This window comes from Vanacampus margaritifer, chromosome 17 (assembly GCF_051991255.1).
Source record: "Vanacampus margaritifer isolate UIUO_Vmar chromosome 17, RoL_Vmar_1.0, whole genome shotgun sequence".
Classification (NCBI taxonomy): Eukaryota; Metazoa; Chordata; class Actinopteri; order Syngnathiformes; family Syngnathidae; genus Vanacampus; species Vanacampus margaritifer.
In genome coordinates, this window is record NC_135448.1 from 5,397,673 (window position 1) to 5,414,108 (window position 16,436).

The window sequence follows — 16,436 nt, forward strand, 5'->3', positions numbered from 1 at the left end:
CAGATTAGACTTTTCAGGAAACATTTAAAAAGCCTCCTATGCTCTACACTCACAGAACTATTTCAAGCCTAATTTAAGATTTACATAATTTTTTTAACATGACAAATTCCCATTTACTTTTTTTTTTTCATAATCGTAACACAAACCTATCAGATAAACCTTATGATACATATTCATTAGTCTAATTAAGCCTATTTATTTGAAAGGCACAATCCTCAGTTTTGTGTGTTATTAATAAAAGTATTTAATGAAATTTTTATTTGATTAAATTAATAATGAGAGTATCTATTTAAAATATATAAAGTGTATTGTTTGAATTGCAGAATAATCAGGTTACCTATACACAATAAATATACTGCTATGTGAATCACTTATGTCAATTTTGTTTATTTTTTATGTTTTGGGGATGAAACTGAATGCAGACATCCCAAAAATGTAAAAATAAAAAAAGTAATTGTACTTTATTAATACCAAATAAATAAACCTGAGGATTATGCATTTCAAATAAATAGGCTTTAATAGACAAATGAATAATGTATCATATAAGGTTTATTTGGTAGGTTTGTGTTAAAATTATCTTTAATTAAGTGGGAATTTGTCATGTAAAAAAATTACATAAATGTTAAGTTAGGCTTGATTTTTGTGTATAGTGAAATATTTTATTATATGTAAAATATATTAGTGAAAGTAGAAATAAGCAATTTGGGAGAAATATATTCAATGATCAATCACAACTGGATTATTTTAGTTCAAATTCATCATGATGGTGTGTATGAGGGCACATGTCATCATTGTCCAAATACTTCTGGACCTAACGTTACATCAAAGAGCTGGAAATTATTGTCAAGCCAAAGCATTTCTTAATCCATATCAGATGTTTAGATTGAGTAGTTTTCCATCTTTAAATTATGTGAATTTCACAGAAACACTTGCAAAATGCTCCTGAAAGTTCACTTCACTATCATGTAAAAGTCAGATACTTGTCAAACATCTTGTCACACAAATGTAGCTAGCCTTCATCACTCATTTGGTTTCTCAGCCAGTGTCAAGTTGACAGTAGACAAACACAGGCCCTGTATTGCTTTTCCAGTGTGACTCATTCTTGAGCAGACTAATGGTTCAGTGGCTAAATTTAAAGTTAAGTTGAATGTTGCTATGGGAAACAGTTGTTGGTATGTTGTTGTGCAGCTGTATACATTTGCAAACCACAATAACAATCAAATTGAACATTATCTTAGTGAATGAAGCATTATTTTCAGCTCTAGTTTTGAATAACATCAGATTTTCCTGGTTACTTTATCCCAGATAGAGCTCACTGAGAAAATATTCCTAATTCTTACAAATAACATGTTATTTTAGCTTTACACTTGAATTCACAGTAGGTTTGCACAGGATTCTCACCAAGAAACATACTCTTACTGAACCGGTTTTTCCTCTCCATCGGCAAAAGAAAAGTGGCCAAAGCTTACTGAAGCGAGTGAGGACCTTACCTGCCAACACGGAAGAAGTTTGATGATTAAAGTAAGAGCTGTGCACTTGCACGGGTCATGGAAATTGTTCACAGATTTTTCTCCCAAGAAAAAACAGCTTCACAAAACAATTCAGAATTCAGCAGGTGTACACATGTTAATGTTTGTCTAGAGTTATAGTGTGACGTTGTTTTGTGTTGATTTCCTCCTTTAGATTAAATTAGCCCAATATTATAATAATGCAATAATGATATACAGTACTAAAAACAAAACATACACGTGAACATTACTCATCCTTATTTGGTCACACATCAATTTTATAGACGTTAATAAATCAGCACTAAAGTACACCCCATCATTCTGATCCCTAAATCCTGCAATTGCATACATTTGTCGTTAAAATTAGTATACAATTCATTAAAAGAAAAGAAAAATGTGCGTAAGATTCAAAATAAACTATAAATTTTTTTGCGGAAATTTTGAATGGGACTGCTGCTCTTGCAAAGTGGAAAGCCGCATGTAGTAGACCACGTAGAAGTAGTAATAGTTGAAACAGGTCACTTCCTGTTGAAATCTGGTCACTTCCTGTTTAAATCAGTTCATTTCCTGTTTAAATGGGTCACTTCCTGTTGATATTAGGCCACTTCTGGGTCACTTCCTGTTGAAATCACATCACTTCCTGTTGGAAATGGGTCACTTCCTGTTGGTATTTATTTATTTATTTTGATTTGTTCATTAATTCAAACTCCAACATCCAATTCAAACTGAGCACACAAACCAAGTCAAACAAGACACAAGAAAAAGAAAACACTCAAAACAAAACAAAATCTTGTTGGAATTAGGCCACTTCTGGGTCTGCTTACAAGGATTTGATTTGATTTTTTAGCAATTGAGCTTCACAGACAGACAACTTTCCACATTAGGAATGAGACATATACCTTTCTCAATATTACAATAATAAAGGTGTAGTATTACTGTGGGAAAAAAAATATTTTTGACAAAAAGTAATGTTCTCCCTGTGCTTGCATTAGTTTTCTTAGTGTAATCAAGCTTCCTCCTACATTACAAAACCATGAATGTCAGGCCTAATTGAATACTAGTCAACTGTCCATAATAAGTCGTCTACAACAAAGGTCCCCTACCACTGTTCAGATGGAAAAATAATTGTTACGTATTGTGGCATCCTATTGGAAATATAGACAAGCAACCCCACTTCAATGGTTGCCAGTCTGCGAAAACTGTTGACTGGTACTTCCACGCGGTCCTTGCCAAAAAAATAGTTATACGTAACGTGCCCTTGCAATTGACTGGCAAACAGTATACTGCTACTTGGACAAAGTCAGCTTGGGTAGGCTCCAGTTACCTCGCGCTTAGTTGAGGACAGCTGAGAATATTGTCAGCTTTTTCCCCCCCACAAAGTTAATGTTTTAGAAAATCCCCATAACCATCAGTGTGAGCAGTTTAATTTATTTGAGGTTGGTCAAATGTTGAAACAAAAATTATCTCTTTTGTTTGTTTGTTTTTTTACAAATATAAACCAATTAAAATAGAGCTAGATTCATGTAATATCAACAGATTTCTCATCGTCATCATATTCTCATAATAGTATGTATTTTAACTCATAATACTAATTTATTATTCTACTATTAAAACATTATTCTTGGCTTCTTCTTTTTTTTGCAATGTGGCTCCAACACTCCCCTAGGAATACCAGAGGCCATCACTACCGCATCCACAGTCTCTGCATGCAATACACATGCGGCTGCTAGTCGGCCTCTCGCAGTGAAGCAAGGTAGACGGTAGACTGGAGGAAGCGGGGGTAACAGTCTTGGTCCAGGAGTGAGTAGATGCGCTTCTGTGCATGGGACAGAGACGTGCGAGAGGGAGCCTGCAGCAGCTGGATGGTCAAATCTCTGGTCTTGCTGTCTATGTTCACCTGAAGAACAGACGACATAGTGATGATTGTTAAAAGAGGAATTAAAGTGCATCAAGTTGATACATTGCCAAAAACAAATACCTACCTATCTATGGATTTTTTTATTTTTACTTTTATTTATGTGTGTGCGTATGTATATGTATAGTTGGTGTTTTTTATTTTCATTTAGATTTATTTTTTGAATTACAGTATCTTTTTTTATTTATTCATTCATGTATTTATTTTTTACATTGGCAGTTCTGGTCCTCCATACCTATTTACCCAAAAACAAATACCATCCCTGACTGAGTTTGGATGGTATGAAAAACAATGACTTATCTCAGTCATTGTAGCTAGAATGACCATAAAAGTGGGCCTGTACCTCCCGAGGTGAACCAGGTTGGATGTAGGTAGTGCAGATGTCCTTTGCTCTCCTCTGCAAGCTGAAGTTGTTGGACGAATGTTTGTACTGCTCACAGGCCAGATAGAATTGCAGATTTTCTTCACTGAACTCGGAACGTAGAAAAGTCCCGAACACTGAAACCCCAGCTGAGATGAGAGAACGAAAAACATAAGTCGAGTTTAACTTGAACTGTCTTGTAGCTCATTATGTGAGTATCGAGCACGACAAGCCACCCAGTATGACGCAGCTGTGGCTCAACTTCAAACAGCTGATACAGCGAACAGTCATAGTAAGCATGTCACAAGTGCCCGAGGTGATGTATGGAGGACCAAAAGTGCCAGAATTAAATAAATGAATACACCATTAAAAAATTAAATAAAGGTGTCAGGAAGCAACTAAATGTGTCATTTATTAAAGAAATATGGGATTAAATAAACCGATCAAATAAATGTGTCATTAATTAAATTACTTATATATATATATATACTGTATATATATATATATATATATATATATATATATATATCCATCCATCCATTTTCTTAACCGCTTGTCCTCACAAGGTTTGCGGGGGACGCTGGAGCCTATTCCAGCTGGCTTTGGGCAGTAGGCGGGGTACACCCTGAACTGGTTGCCAGCCAATTGCAGGGCACAAAGAGACAAAACATCCATCCACACACACAATCACACTTATGGATAATTTAGAGTGTTCAATTAACCTGCCATGCATGTCTTTGGAATGTGGGAGGAAACGAGAGCACCCGGAGAAAACCCACGCAAGCACGGGGAGAACATGCAAACTCCACCCAGGAAGGCCAAAGCCCGGACTCGATCTCGCGTCCTCTGGACTGGGAGGCGGACGTTGTGCAAAACCAACATAAAAATAAAAGTGATATTTCTACTATTTAGCTAAAGTACAGTTTTGACTTGTAGGTGTTTCCATTGAAGAGTGATTTGCTTCTGAGGCGTAGTTCTCGTAAAGTCCCGCCTCGTCTCTTGCGAGATCTCGCGGTTCTTGTAGGCGGTCACGTCACGCTAATGGCTCCTCATGAACGTCACGAGAATAAATAGTATTAGAGTATGGAGCCGCGGCAGCCTTGGCTCAATAAGATTTGTCCCCTCAGGAAGCAATTCCGACACAAAAGCGAGTGGCCCTGTGCTTCCACCTTCCTTTTCTTCCTTTTACCGGGCGGGGTCACATGACTACAGGAAAAGTGACTTCCATTTCAACATGTCTCAAAAAGCACCTCATGAGAGCGTAAATCGGAGTCTAATTGTAACGCACCTATTGAGGTCAATAGCGCCACCCAGCCTATCGAATTGTGTTCACTAGCTACTCACTCTGCATCAATTTATTGTTCTGAAATGGATTTGCCTTGACTTGGTGAGCAGGGTGACCAATCAGGTGTTAGGACCTGCCCACCAAACTTTGATGGGTGAGTTTGACAGATAAAAGAAATTCATGAAACATCGCAACATAGTGACCATGAAATAATTATTAATATACAACTAGGATGTGTGCTAGGAAAATATGCTAACTCTCCCGTGTTTGTGCTTACATACAACTAGAATGTGTGCTAGGAAAATATGCTAACTCTCCCGTGTTTGTGCTTACATACAACTAGGATGTGTGCTAGGAAAATATGCTAACTCCTCCCACGTGTGCTTACATACAACTAGAATGTGTGCTAGCCTAGCACACATTCTAGTTGTATGTATAATTTTAGGTGTGTATACTTTTATGAAAAGAAGAAGCTAAGACTTGTCTCAATTTGTCTTTGTGATATTATGTGAAGCATGTTGTAATTTCAGTTCAGCTAAGTCTATGGCTAAGCTTTAGTTAACATGAGCTTGTGGAATCTGGCTCCTATCACAACACGGGACAGTTAGATTTCCAGTTAAAACGGAATGGCTTTTTATCCATGTGGTTAAAAAAGACCATAGTTCCAGTACAGACATTACACAGTCACAGCGAAATAAAATCAACAACCGGCCAATAATTTCTCCATAACGTAATGATTAATGGTTGTGGAAAGGAAGTTAACAACTCATGATGCAATTTAATGAGGGCTCAGTATGTTCTCAATGATATTCTTAAAAGGTGTGGCCATTTTACTACATGAGCCAAACTGACCCTATTTCTCAACAGACATTTGAAAATATAAATGTGTGCATTCAATCAAATACAGTGCAGAACCAGAAATGGAACTTAATGTCTTGTAGCAGTAGCTTAGCAAGGAAAGTGGGTCACACGTCTATGTCTAAGTACAAGATGCTAAGTGACTAAAGGTCAACATAACAAAAGAAGCAGAATGGAATGTACTGGTACGTACATTACTTTGCAAAGTGTTAAACGTTAAATGTGACTAGACACACATGCAGGCACACACGGCTAGCCAAACTCTGTAATTCTTTGTCCTTAAAACGTCATCAGTTATGTTGTATACTTTTTTTTTTTTTTAACCAGATAGCTAAAATATTTAATGTAAACTGGGTATATCTATGGAGGACCAAAACTGCCAAAATTAAAAAAAATAAATGACTAAATAAATACTAAAATTGAAAATAAAAACAGATATAAAAAATATAATTCAAAAATCAATTACAAAAAATAAATATAAATGGAAATAAAAATAACAAAATATATATATCCCAAAATAAATAAATGAAAGTAGAAATTAAAAAATAAAATAAATAAAAAATGAGATTAAAAAAATAAAAACAAATGTTGAAATAAATAGAAAAATAAATATAGAAATAGAATGAAATATCAATCAATAAATAAAAACGCTCTGCTCTCACATTTATTTATTTCATGCTGCAGACGCTCTTTCAGGACGAAATGTTATTTAAATGAGGGGCGGTCTAAGCGTGCCTTGGGTTGGACTTATTTAAGGATATATATATATTGTTGTTTTTATATCCATTTTTATTTTCAGTTTTAGTAAATGATTTAGTCATTTATTTATTTTAAATTTTGGCAGTTTTGTTCCTCCATAATATTTACAATGATAATTACCTACTAAAAATGGCACCTTCATTCACAGCCACCACAATTATTAGGTTTGGATAGGTGGTTAGTATTTAGTTATAGTTACTAGTTAGTGTTCACCAAGTTTTAGTGGGAATCAAAGCAGTGCATATTGTCTGTAACCACAGGGTTGAATCAGAACCCATCTAGTTTTGTCCTGACTTCTAATACTGATCTCATAAGATGGACAATGTTGGAAATACCAGGAGACAGAAATGTAATCAAGGACTATATAACCTACGTCAACTTGCAGCAAGAAAAGCCTTTGGAGAGACTGGGTTACTACAGCAATTTATAACAGTGTTGGTGTTTACTATCAGTTCTATTCATAGAAGCAGCAGGCTGGCTGGGGAAGTCCTCTAGCTCTTCTGGCTTTACTGCACGGCACTCAATAACCAGTCACATCATGAAATATCAACATCACTTCAGTGACTGTCGTAATCAGATAAAAGTCAGGAAGCAAGACTGTGCTCGCTTGCTGTTAAACTCGGTTAAATGTCAGACTGGAGAATTCCCGGCTGTTTTACTGGATTTTGACTGATTTTCCAAGGTCCACAGAATATTGTGTTCTGTTGCTATAAAAACATGGAACCTACTAAAAGAAAGATTAGAGTCTCTTCTTTCATCAGGAAAAAAGTACACTTGTATCGGTTTCCATTTTGCAGCAATTATCATTAGAATATAGCTAAGTTTCATCATAATTCACTAACCCGCTGGCAAGAAGAGCTTGTCGATGGCCATTTTTTGTAATAACAACCATTGCTTTAAGCCACCTCTTCATGTCAGAAGCTGCACCAAAGCCTTCTGTTTGCTCTTGCATAAAAAACAATTACCCCCCAAAAATTATAAATGCGCTTTTGGGAGTGAAGCACAAAGTATTAAAAAAAGTATTTACATGTTTTTGGGTTTGAATGAGTTCATAGTTTGTCTGGTCCTGCAATTTGTACTCAAGTGCGATTTGAATTAGACCTCTATAGTGTTTGACTATCTCTGTTTTGTTATAGAAATGCAATGCAATTAAGCACTTTATTGTGATGGCAATAGTGTTTAGGTTTTTTTTTTTTATGTATTCACTTTTTTTTCTTTTTTTACTGCTTTTACTCTTCCCACTCCTCCTCACTTTGGACACTTTCCTGCCAATGGGACAAGGGATGCAAATTAGTCAAACGGCTATAATCCCATAGATATTTACATTTGTAAATGTTCAATAATATATTATGTCACATTTTTTTTAAATAAACCAAAAAATGGGTAAAAAAAAAAAAAAGGACTGGTATCCAAATTCCCCGTTCCTTAATCTTGTTGACAGCAGCAAACAAATTCAGGTTGGAATCAAAATTTCCGCTTCTATCTACGGATAAGTTTTTCTTTGTAGTTTAAAATGTCTGACGTTAACTAGAATCCCGCGTCACATTGTGGCCAAAAGTAGAACCTTGGTCAGTTATTGCGACTATTGGTGCCGTAAATAGCAAATCCTCGTAAATCCTGTGGGAGCAAACTAATGAATGACAAACATCAGACATTATTTGAAATGACTACATTATTTCCTTTTTTTTCTTCCAGTTCTTCTTATACGTTATTTTGCCAGTTGGCAAATACATGGCTTTCATGTAGGGCTGTGACACAGGATTCAAGTTAAGGTAAGCCATTTTGAACTAAAAAGAAAAACAGGCTTTCCAAGTAAGGAGCAGTCAATAATTACGCGTTCAAAAAATTTGTGGCGTTAAAAGAACTTTAAATTACCTCAAAATTAACACACTAATTTTGACACCCATAGTATCAATTCATCTGTTATTGTTCCTCCATATCAACTGTTTCTGGTCTGCCTGCCTTTCTAGTACATCAGTATAATTTTACTATTTTAAATACAATATTGCTGAATATGGATTTCCACTCTGTAATGGGAACATATTATGGAAATGTGAGTCTTTCCATATGTCTCCAAAAAGTAAAGATCCTGCAGGGCCTGCCCGTCTGAAATTCTGTTTGTAAGCGAACCACTCTGAATTTCCGCTCTATTTAGATAATAACTGCCCCTATATAGAGTTTCTCAGCTCGTGACTTGGCGAAGAGCCTCCATTTTTTAACTAAATTTCCAAAAACACTATGTCGAAAACAAAAGGTAAGCAGCGCTGCAGTAAGTTTTGTTGGATGCACAGAATGGTGTTGGTTGTGTTGTCTGCATGCACCCGGGTAGACAAGGATTTTTGGCTTAGACCGGCTCCTCATAATTAGTGAAACACAACCGACTTGTATGGTATGCGCTCCCTGAAGGAATGTAATTTACTATTATCCAAACCCAACACTATTTTGGTTAGGTGTACTGTACATACTATATGTTATGTTGTATGTAGTCTCTCTTCTCTCCATAGAATATGTTTATAAAATGGCAACTTAGAAATTGTATTTCTTATTATTTAATTTTAATTAAAATAATATTTTAAAACTACCTGTAGTAACTGCAACGATGTTGGACTAACAACTAATGTTTTCAGCTGTTCCATTTTTTGATAATAGTCAGAAAAGACTCAGTCATGCATGACGCATGCAAAACGAAGCTAGCTCCCATGGCGCTCGTTTACCTGCTAGGGAGCTAACTAGCTAGCATCAGGGGCTAAATCCAGGTTTTTACTTTCTGGACCTGGATTTGCCACCTCTAAATTCTCCGCAGGCATTCTTGTAGTCAAATAAGAGCATCGTATTTAAGAAAAAACAACAATTGTCTTTGGCTTTTTTTAAATATACAGTGGGAAGTATGCAATATTATATGTCTTCTTAGAGTCATACCAAAAATGTTCTTTACAATATCATGTTCTAAGTTCTGTGTGTCCCCACTAACCTAAACCCCGTATTCTGATTAATATTGCGTTTGTGGAATAAGAAATATGGAATATTAAGCAGCAAAAATCTACCTGTTTTTATCCATAAATGCTCATCACAGTTTCTCAAGGCTCAGGTAACGACCAATCACGGCTCACCTGTTTTCTGTGTTTGGTCATGTGACATTTGCAGCTAGCTAGCTAGCACTAGGGGCTAAAGCCAAACTGTGGAAGGGTTTTTACTTTCTGGACCTGGATTTGCCACCTCTGCATAGAACATATTATTTATTAATTTATTTGGGTAGCCTGGCAATAGCCAGTTTGATTTGTGCTTCACTCGAGGGAGTTCTCCACAGTATCAGTCTGGGACTGCTCCACGTTGATTTGCTCGGGAAAGGCGGGGCATGCTGTACAACACTTTGAGCTGATTGGACAAAGCAGAATTGTGTGCACGTCTATTTAACTTTTGTTTCGACCAATCACGGCAAAGGATGAAAATGTCGTCACCGACATGCGACAGTTGTGACTAGCTGATATCATGGCGTTGAGTTTATGTTGTCGGTTTTACAATGTTGATATGCGGATACAAGAGACTAATTCAGTGAGAACAGAATTAATTGCAGCGTCCACGCATTCATCCACCGGTGTCACCATGTTTGGTTTGTTTCTTCCCACGGCTTTGGTGCTTCTTGTTTTCGTCACAACTGCATATCCCGCCCCCAAATACAATGTCGCTCTGTGATTGGTCCGAACCACCAGTGGTTTGTGTCGGTGGGAATCAATGGGAACGGTACAAGATGGATTCTCGAGAGTTTGTAAACTCACAAATACCGGGAAAATACATCTTGCGAGAGCAAGGACAGGGGTTGACCTCCCCCTTTTATTAGATTAGTATCAAAATTTTGCTTGTACGCAACTTCTCCACGCCACCTTTGTTTTGCTTTTGTTTCTCTATGTTGCCAATGTGCCACTCCTTTAATCACACATTCTCTACACTTGTTAATGACAGACTTTTTATATACTGCCTATCCTTATTAGGGGTGTAAGTGGTACATTTGTAGGTTCCATTGCATGCCGTTGTCATTCTGTAACTTAAAGATCTACCCATTTCATGTCACGCAGTGTTGCTTACATACATTTAAGAAGACTGAAAACATTTACAGTGTACAACAGGCTTTAGAAGTGGAATGTTAAATCTGGCACAGTAGAGAATTGTAAACTGTAGAGTGCAGAGAAGAAACTTCTGTATAATATCTAATCTAAACCAGGGTCATGATAGTGATGCAAACACATTAATGCAAACTTTAAAACAAATTTTTGAATCTCGTTTTTTATTTTTTCTTATTTATTTATTTAGGGATTTTTTTCCCGTATTTATTAATTTTTTGTATTTAATTTTATTTTCGTTTTTATTTTCATTTATTTATTTATTTAGTCATTTATTTATTTTTGCAGTTTTGGTCCTTAATAAACACAAGCTAAGTGCCAAGTGTTTATGGGAGTATCTAGTATGCTTTTGGATCAAGATACAGGAAATAATCTAAGTGGATGCTCATTCCAGAGAGAGAGAGAACAAACAAAAACAGCTCAATTAACTCTTTGACGGCCAAGCGTTTTCAGAAAAGGGATGCCATGGGTGCCAGCTGATTTAAGCATTTTGACTGATCTTTCAAGGTCCACAGAAAATTTTGTGTTTGGACTATGGAAACACACATCCTGTACTACCAAATGAAAGATTGAACTCTCATCTTTTGATAGCAAAATACGTTTATTTACATTCAACAGTGTAACAATTTGACAAAAAAAATTGGCAAACTATTTACAAATGTGTGCAACTGTGGTACTAATTACAATTGTGTGGCTGTTTCAACTACAGTTTTTCTTTTTGTAACACTCCCCTGCGTGAAAGGGGGCGCAGCAGGATTTGCACAACAGATTAGTTTCACTGCGATTGCCCCTTCGCGTGCAGACACTACACTTTCTTGCCGGCTTTTTTTCCGGGGAATAGCAAGTGTATACTGCAGTGTGTGTTTGGCCATGTTGCCATCAAGTCTACTATCAGGATCATGATACGGTGACGTTACGGTGGTGTTACGTCTGGTTTCCTCATGTCCTTCAGTTCCTATACCGGGTGGTAGATGTTCTGATCTTATCATCTTATCCACTCCATTCATGGTGGCATCGTAGTCCATAACCAGTGTCTTCTCCGTGATCAGACTGTACCCACTCCTCCGATGAATATGCATTGGACTCGGGGTACTCTTCGTCGTCCGATTGAACGTCCGCCTGTGCAGAAGTGCTCGGTTGTGCTCCGCGTTTTCCGGCCTTAGCATCGCTAGCCGGTGAGGCTTTATGACGTGATCATAGCCGCCGCGTCAACGCTTCCAACTTCGGCATCAACCTCGGAGTCACCATCATCATCATCGTCATCATCAATGTGCTCTTTAGCATTAGTCGATGCTTTTCGTCGTTGAAAAAAATGCTCAAGCGTGAGCTGCTTGCAACCGGTCGCCATTTTTGCTTCCTCAGCCATTCTCCCCTCAACACTATAGCTCCGCCTCACGTCTTCTACTGACGCCTACCCAATCTTGTCCAAAGAGAGTCATCGCTGCCATCTAGTGCTCAAAAATAGGCATTATACTAACTAGATCTGCTTGATACTTTCAGCACAGCTGGCCAAGGCTTTCCTCCACCCGTTTCCAAAAAAAAACATAGTGAACGTCTTTTAACGTCTTTGGCAGTCCTCCGTAGGATTTTACTAAACGTTATTTAACGTTTTTGGCAGTCAAAGAGTTAACTTGTGTGCTTCCGTCTTCAAGAACATGAAGGAAATTAGGAAGTCGTGTTAACATCTTTGAGCAGACAAGCACTCACTCTGATTTGCCAGCAGGTTGTCCAGGGACTCGGCCCATTTTTCGATTTCTTCTCGACTTATCAGGTGCTTCCGACTGTGGCCCACCTGGCTCCACTGACGCATGAACAGCAGACGGGACCTCCTCTCTTTGGCACTGTGAACCAGCAACAACAGCGATTACGTCTTGAAACCAAAACTGAGCTACTTTAATTTTTAAAAAGTGTCGGCTGAGACTGAAGTAACAAGATACTGTATAATTCTTACCTGTCTTTGTGTTCTGTGTTTGCAAGGTTGGAGTTTGACGAATGGGGACTCTGAAAGGCAACACATCATTCACATGGAAGTGTAATACATGGTTTACTGTAATATGACATTCTAAAGAAAACTGAATCATGTCTCCACTTTACATGTGTATGAACAATCTTGTCTCATAGAGCGGGTTTGGAGTAATTTAGCTAGATAGCTAAAATTTCCGTTGTGGCTATCTTTGCTATTAGAAAATAAATTAATTGAAAGACATGAAAAAGCACGGAAGACAACAGTGAAGAGAGTTCTGTACAATAGTGTCTCTAGAGATGTGCCTTTTTCTTCATACTGCGGCCAAACACTTTGGCAGTGGCTAAAATAGCCTCACTAACTGCTGCTTCAACTCTTTTAAAGAACAATATAAACATTTATAGTACATGCTGTAAAAACAATAATGTGACAAAATATGAAGCTGCGGGGAAACAAGGCATTTAAAAAAAAATGTTTTACAGTTGCTCACAACAATCTATAAAAAAAAACGTGTGGCACAAACATGGAAAATTTTAACACTGTTGTGAAACTAAATTTGAATCACTGACAAAACTAGTGGCCACAAATCAAGAGATAGAATAGATACAAACCCAATTCCCAAAAAGTTGGGACACTATACAAATTGTGAATAAAAACTGAATGAACTGCAATCATGTGGAAGTGCCAAATTTTAATACTTTATTCAGAATAGAACATAGAGAACTGGTAAAAAGTTTCAACTGAGAAAATGTATAATTTTAAGGGAAAACGCAGCCATGATGTTGTAATTGGTGCTGCATGTGGTCTGGCATTATAGTGTTGAGAAATGCAAGATCTTCTCTGAAAGTGATGATGCCTGGATGGGAGCATATGTTGTTCTCGAATCTGAATATACCTTTCTGCATTGACGATGCCTTTCCAGATGTGGAAGCTGCCCATGCCACACGCACTCATGCAACCCTATACCATCACAGATGCAGGCTTATAAACTGAGTGCTGAAAACAACTTGGGTTGTCCTTGTCCTCTTTAGTCAGTATGATATAGCGCCCCAGTTTTCCACAAAGAACTTCGAATCGTGATTTGTCTGACCACAAAACAGGTTTCCACTTTGCCACACACCATTTTAAATAACCCCTGGCCCAGAGAAACATCTGTGCTTCTTGGTCTGCTTTAGAAATGGCTTCTTCTTTGTACTGTAGAGATTCATCTGGCAACGGCGGCTGGCACGGTGGATTGTGTTCAGAGATTGTTCCAGATTCTCTGAATCTTTGGACGATGTTATGCACTGTAGATGATGATTACTTCAACCTTTTTGGAATTTTTCACTGGTAAAACACCTTTCTGATATATCTTTCTGCGCAACATTGGAGGAATTGGTGATTCTCTACCCATCTTTGCTTCCGAGAGACACTGCCACTCCGAGAAGCTCTTTTTATACTCCAATCAAGTTGCCAATGGACCTCATTAGTGGGAACTGGTCTTCCAGCTGTTTTTTTTAAATAAGTGCAATTTACTTTTCCAGCCTCTAATTGCTATCTGTCCCAACTTTTTTTTTAGATTTGTTGGCACCATGAAATTTACAAACAACATATTTTCCCCTTAAAATTATACATTTTCTCAGTTTAAACTTTTGACCTGTCATCTATGTTCTATTCTGAACAAAATATTGAAATTTGGCACTTCCACATAATTGCATTCAGTTTTTATTCACAATTTGTATAGTGTCCCAACTTTTTGGGAATAAGGTTTGCAGATTTACTATTGTACGCTGTGGCCAGGCAGTGCTTTCTGAGAGCGTTCACAGCATTTCACTTTTTCCATGTTCAAGCCGTATTCCAAATATGGAATTTAAAAAAGAAAGAAAATATATTCTTAAAAAAAAAACTGCAATTCACATTGTCATTGGGTGCTGTGTGTAGAATTTTGGGGCAAAAATGAACTTCATTCATTTTGTAACTAAATTTAAAAAGTGAAGAGCTGCAAATACTTTCCGGATGTACTATGCAAGTCTTAATTAGGGATTTACCTGACCAAACAGACTCTTGAGGTGCAGTTTAGCAGCAGAAAGTTTGGCTCTATTATGTTGCCGATGTTGGGATTTGAGGGAGAATGCATTGAAGTAAGCTGGAGAAGGTAGGTCATCTCTTTCTACACTCTCTGTGCTTCCCTTTGCATCCGGGGCCAGTTGACTGTCACTGTAGGCACGGCAGCCTTCGCTGATAGCACAAACTTCGAGGTGTTTCTTGCTCTTTTTCTCCAGGTCTCTTAAGTTCTCTGCACTGACACTGAGCTCCTTAATCAGTTCATGCTTCCCAGCAGTACAAGCACCTGGCTCCTGAATAGTAGGAATCTGCCCTGCATCTTCCCCAAATTCTGCAACATAAGGTGAGTATGTGCCAGATTTCCGGTGTTTGTCGTGTTCCGTTCTCTTTAAATCCACCTTCCCCCATGAGAAGAAATCAAGATCCAGGATGGATCCCTCAGAGCTGAATCTCCGCAGAGTGGCCATATGAGATCAGTGGCAGTGAAAACAAAGAACTGCTGCAGAAACATGGGAAAAAAAATACATCAAGGTAGAAGAAGTTAATCGGTGGCGCAGACTGTGAATGAATCAGATTGCTGTTTAGGGAAGTGGTCAAATTAGACAATGAGTCATAGAAAGAGAAATGCTCAATTTTGGTAAGCAAGTGACAACGCGGTAGGAATTGTTCACTATTTAATCATGTTAATTTCTACAAATATCCACTGTTGACACTAGCATTAGCCATTGAAACCATAACCAAAAGGAGAGCATGTTTTTAATTTACATCATGATTACATTACTTAAATTTTAAGGCAATTCAATCGATCAAAATCTTTAAATCTGAAATATAAATAAACCAACATTTTAACATGTTTTGTCCTTGAGTTTACTTGAAGTAAAAATATTGGGTACAAACAAATGGTTAAAAAGTCGGGTTTTGATAATTTTTGCCACAGCCATTGAAAATGCTTTTAAGTATTGCATATCATAAATCAACAAATTAAACGTGTTGCCTGGGGTTACCTCTTTTTCCAGGCGTCCTAGGCTCTTTCCATTGCGGATCTTAAACGTTCCTGTTGATCTCAGGGGCGGCACTTGGAGTAACACAAAGCTCAGAGTCCACAAAAGTGATTTCACGTCGCCTAAAGCTCTTCAATTAAACCAGCCTCGCTTCTCTTCATACTCTTTTGAGGGTGTGCGGCTCCGTCACATTAGGACTTCCCTCCTTCGAAAATATGTCCGCAGACTTTAATTAACGAGTGTCGCACAAACAGACTTGAGGAAATGTTCCGCAAAGTATTTCCAGTGACACTTGAGATTGGCACTGGCCTCTCCTACCCATGACTCTCGCCAGCGCCACACCTTTTACGTCTGTCTTAACTTGTCTGAGTTGAGGACACAACAACACACGTACACGAGGTATGATAACAACGCACAGCCCACCAGCCCGAGTCATAAACGATAAAGAAAACACATCATACTTTAACCGCTATCGTAAATAAGTGACCACACAACATGGAACATTAAAATAAAGAGATGTTTTTAATACATTCAATGTAAACATTAAAACAATTCAATGCCTATCTAATAATAAATAGTAATTGGCTACGTTAATGAAAAGACGCTCAGGCATGAAAAAGACGCC

The 16,436-nt window shown here is 37.6% G+C and overlaps 1 protein-coding gene across 3 annotated transcripts; it reads right to left on the reverse strand.

The window, feature by feature from the left end:
- Positions 1-2,162: 2,162 nt before the first annotated feature.
- On the reverse strand, positions 2,163-16,218 carry LOC144037719 (uncharacterized). 3 transcript variants are annotated; one of them, XM_077549433.1, is made up of 6 exons: positions 15,815-16,216; positions 14,795-15,306; positions 12,756-12,805; positions 12,512-12,645; positions 3,767-3,933; positions 2,163-3,405 (listed from the first exon to the last, which is right to left on the reverse strand). In XM_077549433.1, exons 2-6 carry the CDS (start codon positions 15,275-15,277, stop codon positions 3,235-3,237), a joined length of 1,005 nt encoding a protein of 334 aa, XP_077405559.1. In that variant the 5' UTR covers positions 15,278-15,306; positions 15,815-16,216; the 3' UTR covers positions 2,163-3,234. The 3 variants fall into 3 exon arrangements, with proteins under 3 accessions (XP_077405559.1, XP_077405557.1, XP_077405560.1); XM_077549431.1 differs by having other exon boundaries at positions 14,795-15,309; positions 15,815-16,214; XM_077549434.1 differs by lacking the exon at positions 3,767-3,933 and having other exon boundaries at positions 14,795-15,309; positions 15,815-16,218.
- Between the last annotated feature and the right edge of the window lie 218 nt (positions 16,219-16,436).

Bases quoted from the DNA above. Each gene is read 5' to 3' on its own strand.
- LOC144037719 (XM_077549433.1), bottom strand. From the start codon at position 15,277: ATGGCCACTCTGCGGAGATTCAGCTCTGAGGGATCCATCCTGGATCTT. The intron at 12,806-14,794 runs GTAAATCCCTAA...GTTGCCTTTCAG, and splicing joins TCAAGAGTCTGTTTGGTCAG to AGTCCCCATTCGTCAAACTC. The intron at 3,934-12,511 runs GTGAGTGCTTGT...CTCTCATCTCAG, and splicing joins CAACCTGCTGGCAAATCAGA to CTGGGGTTTCAGTGTTCGGG.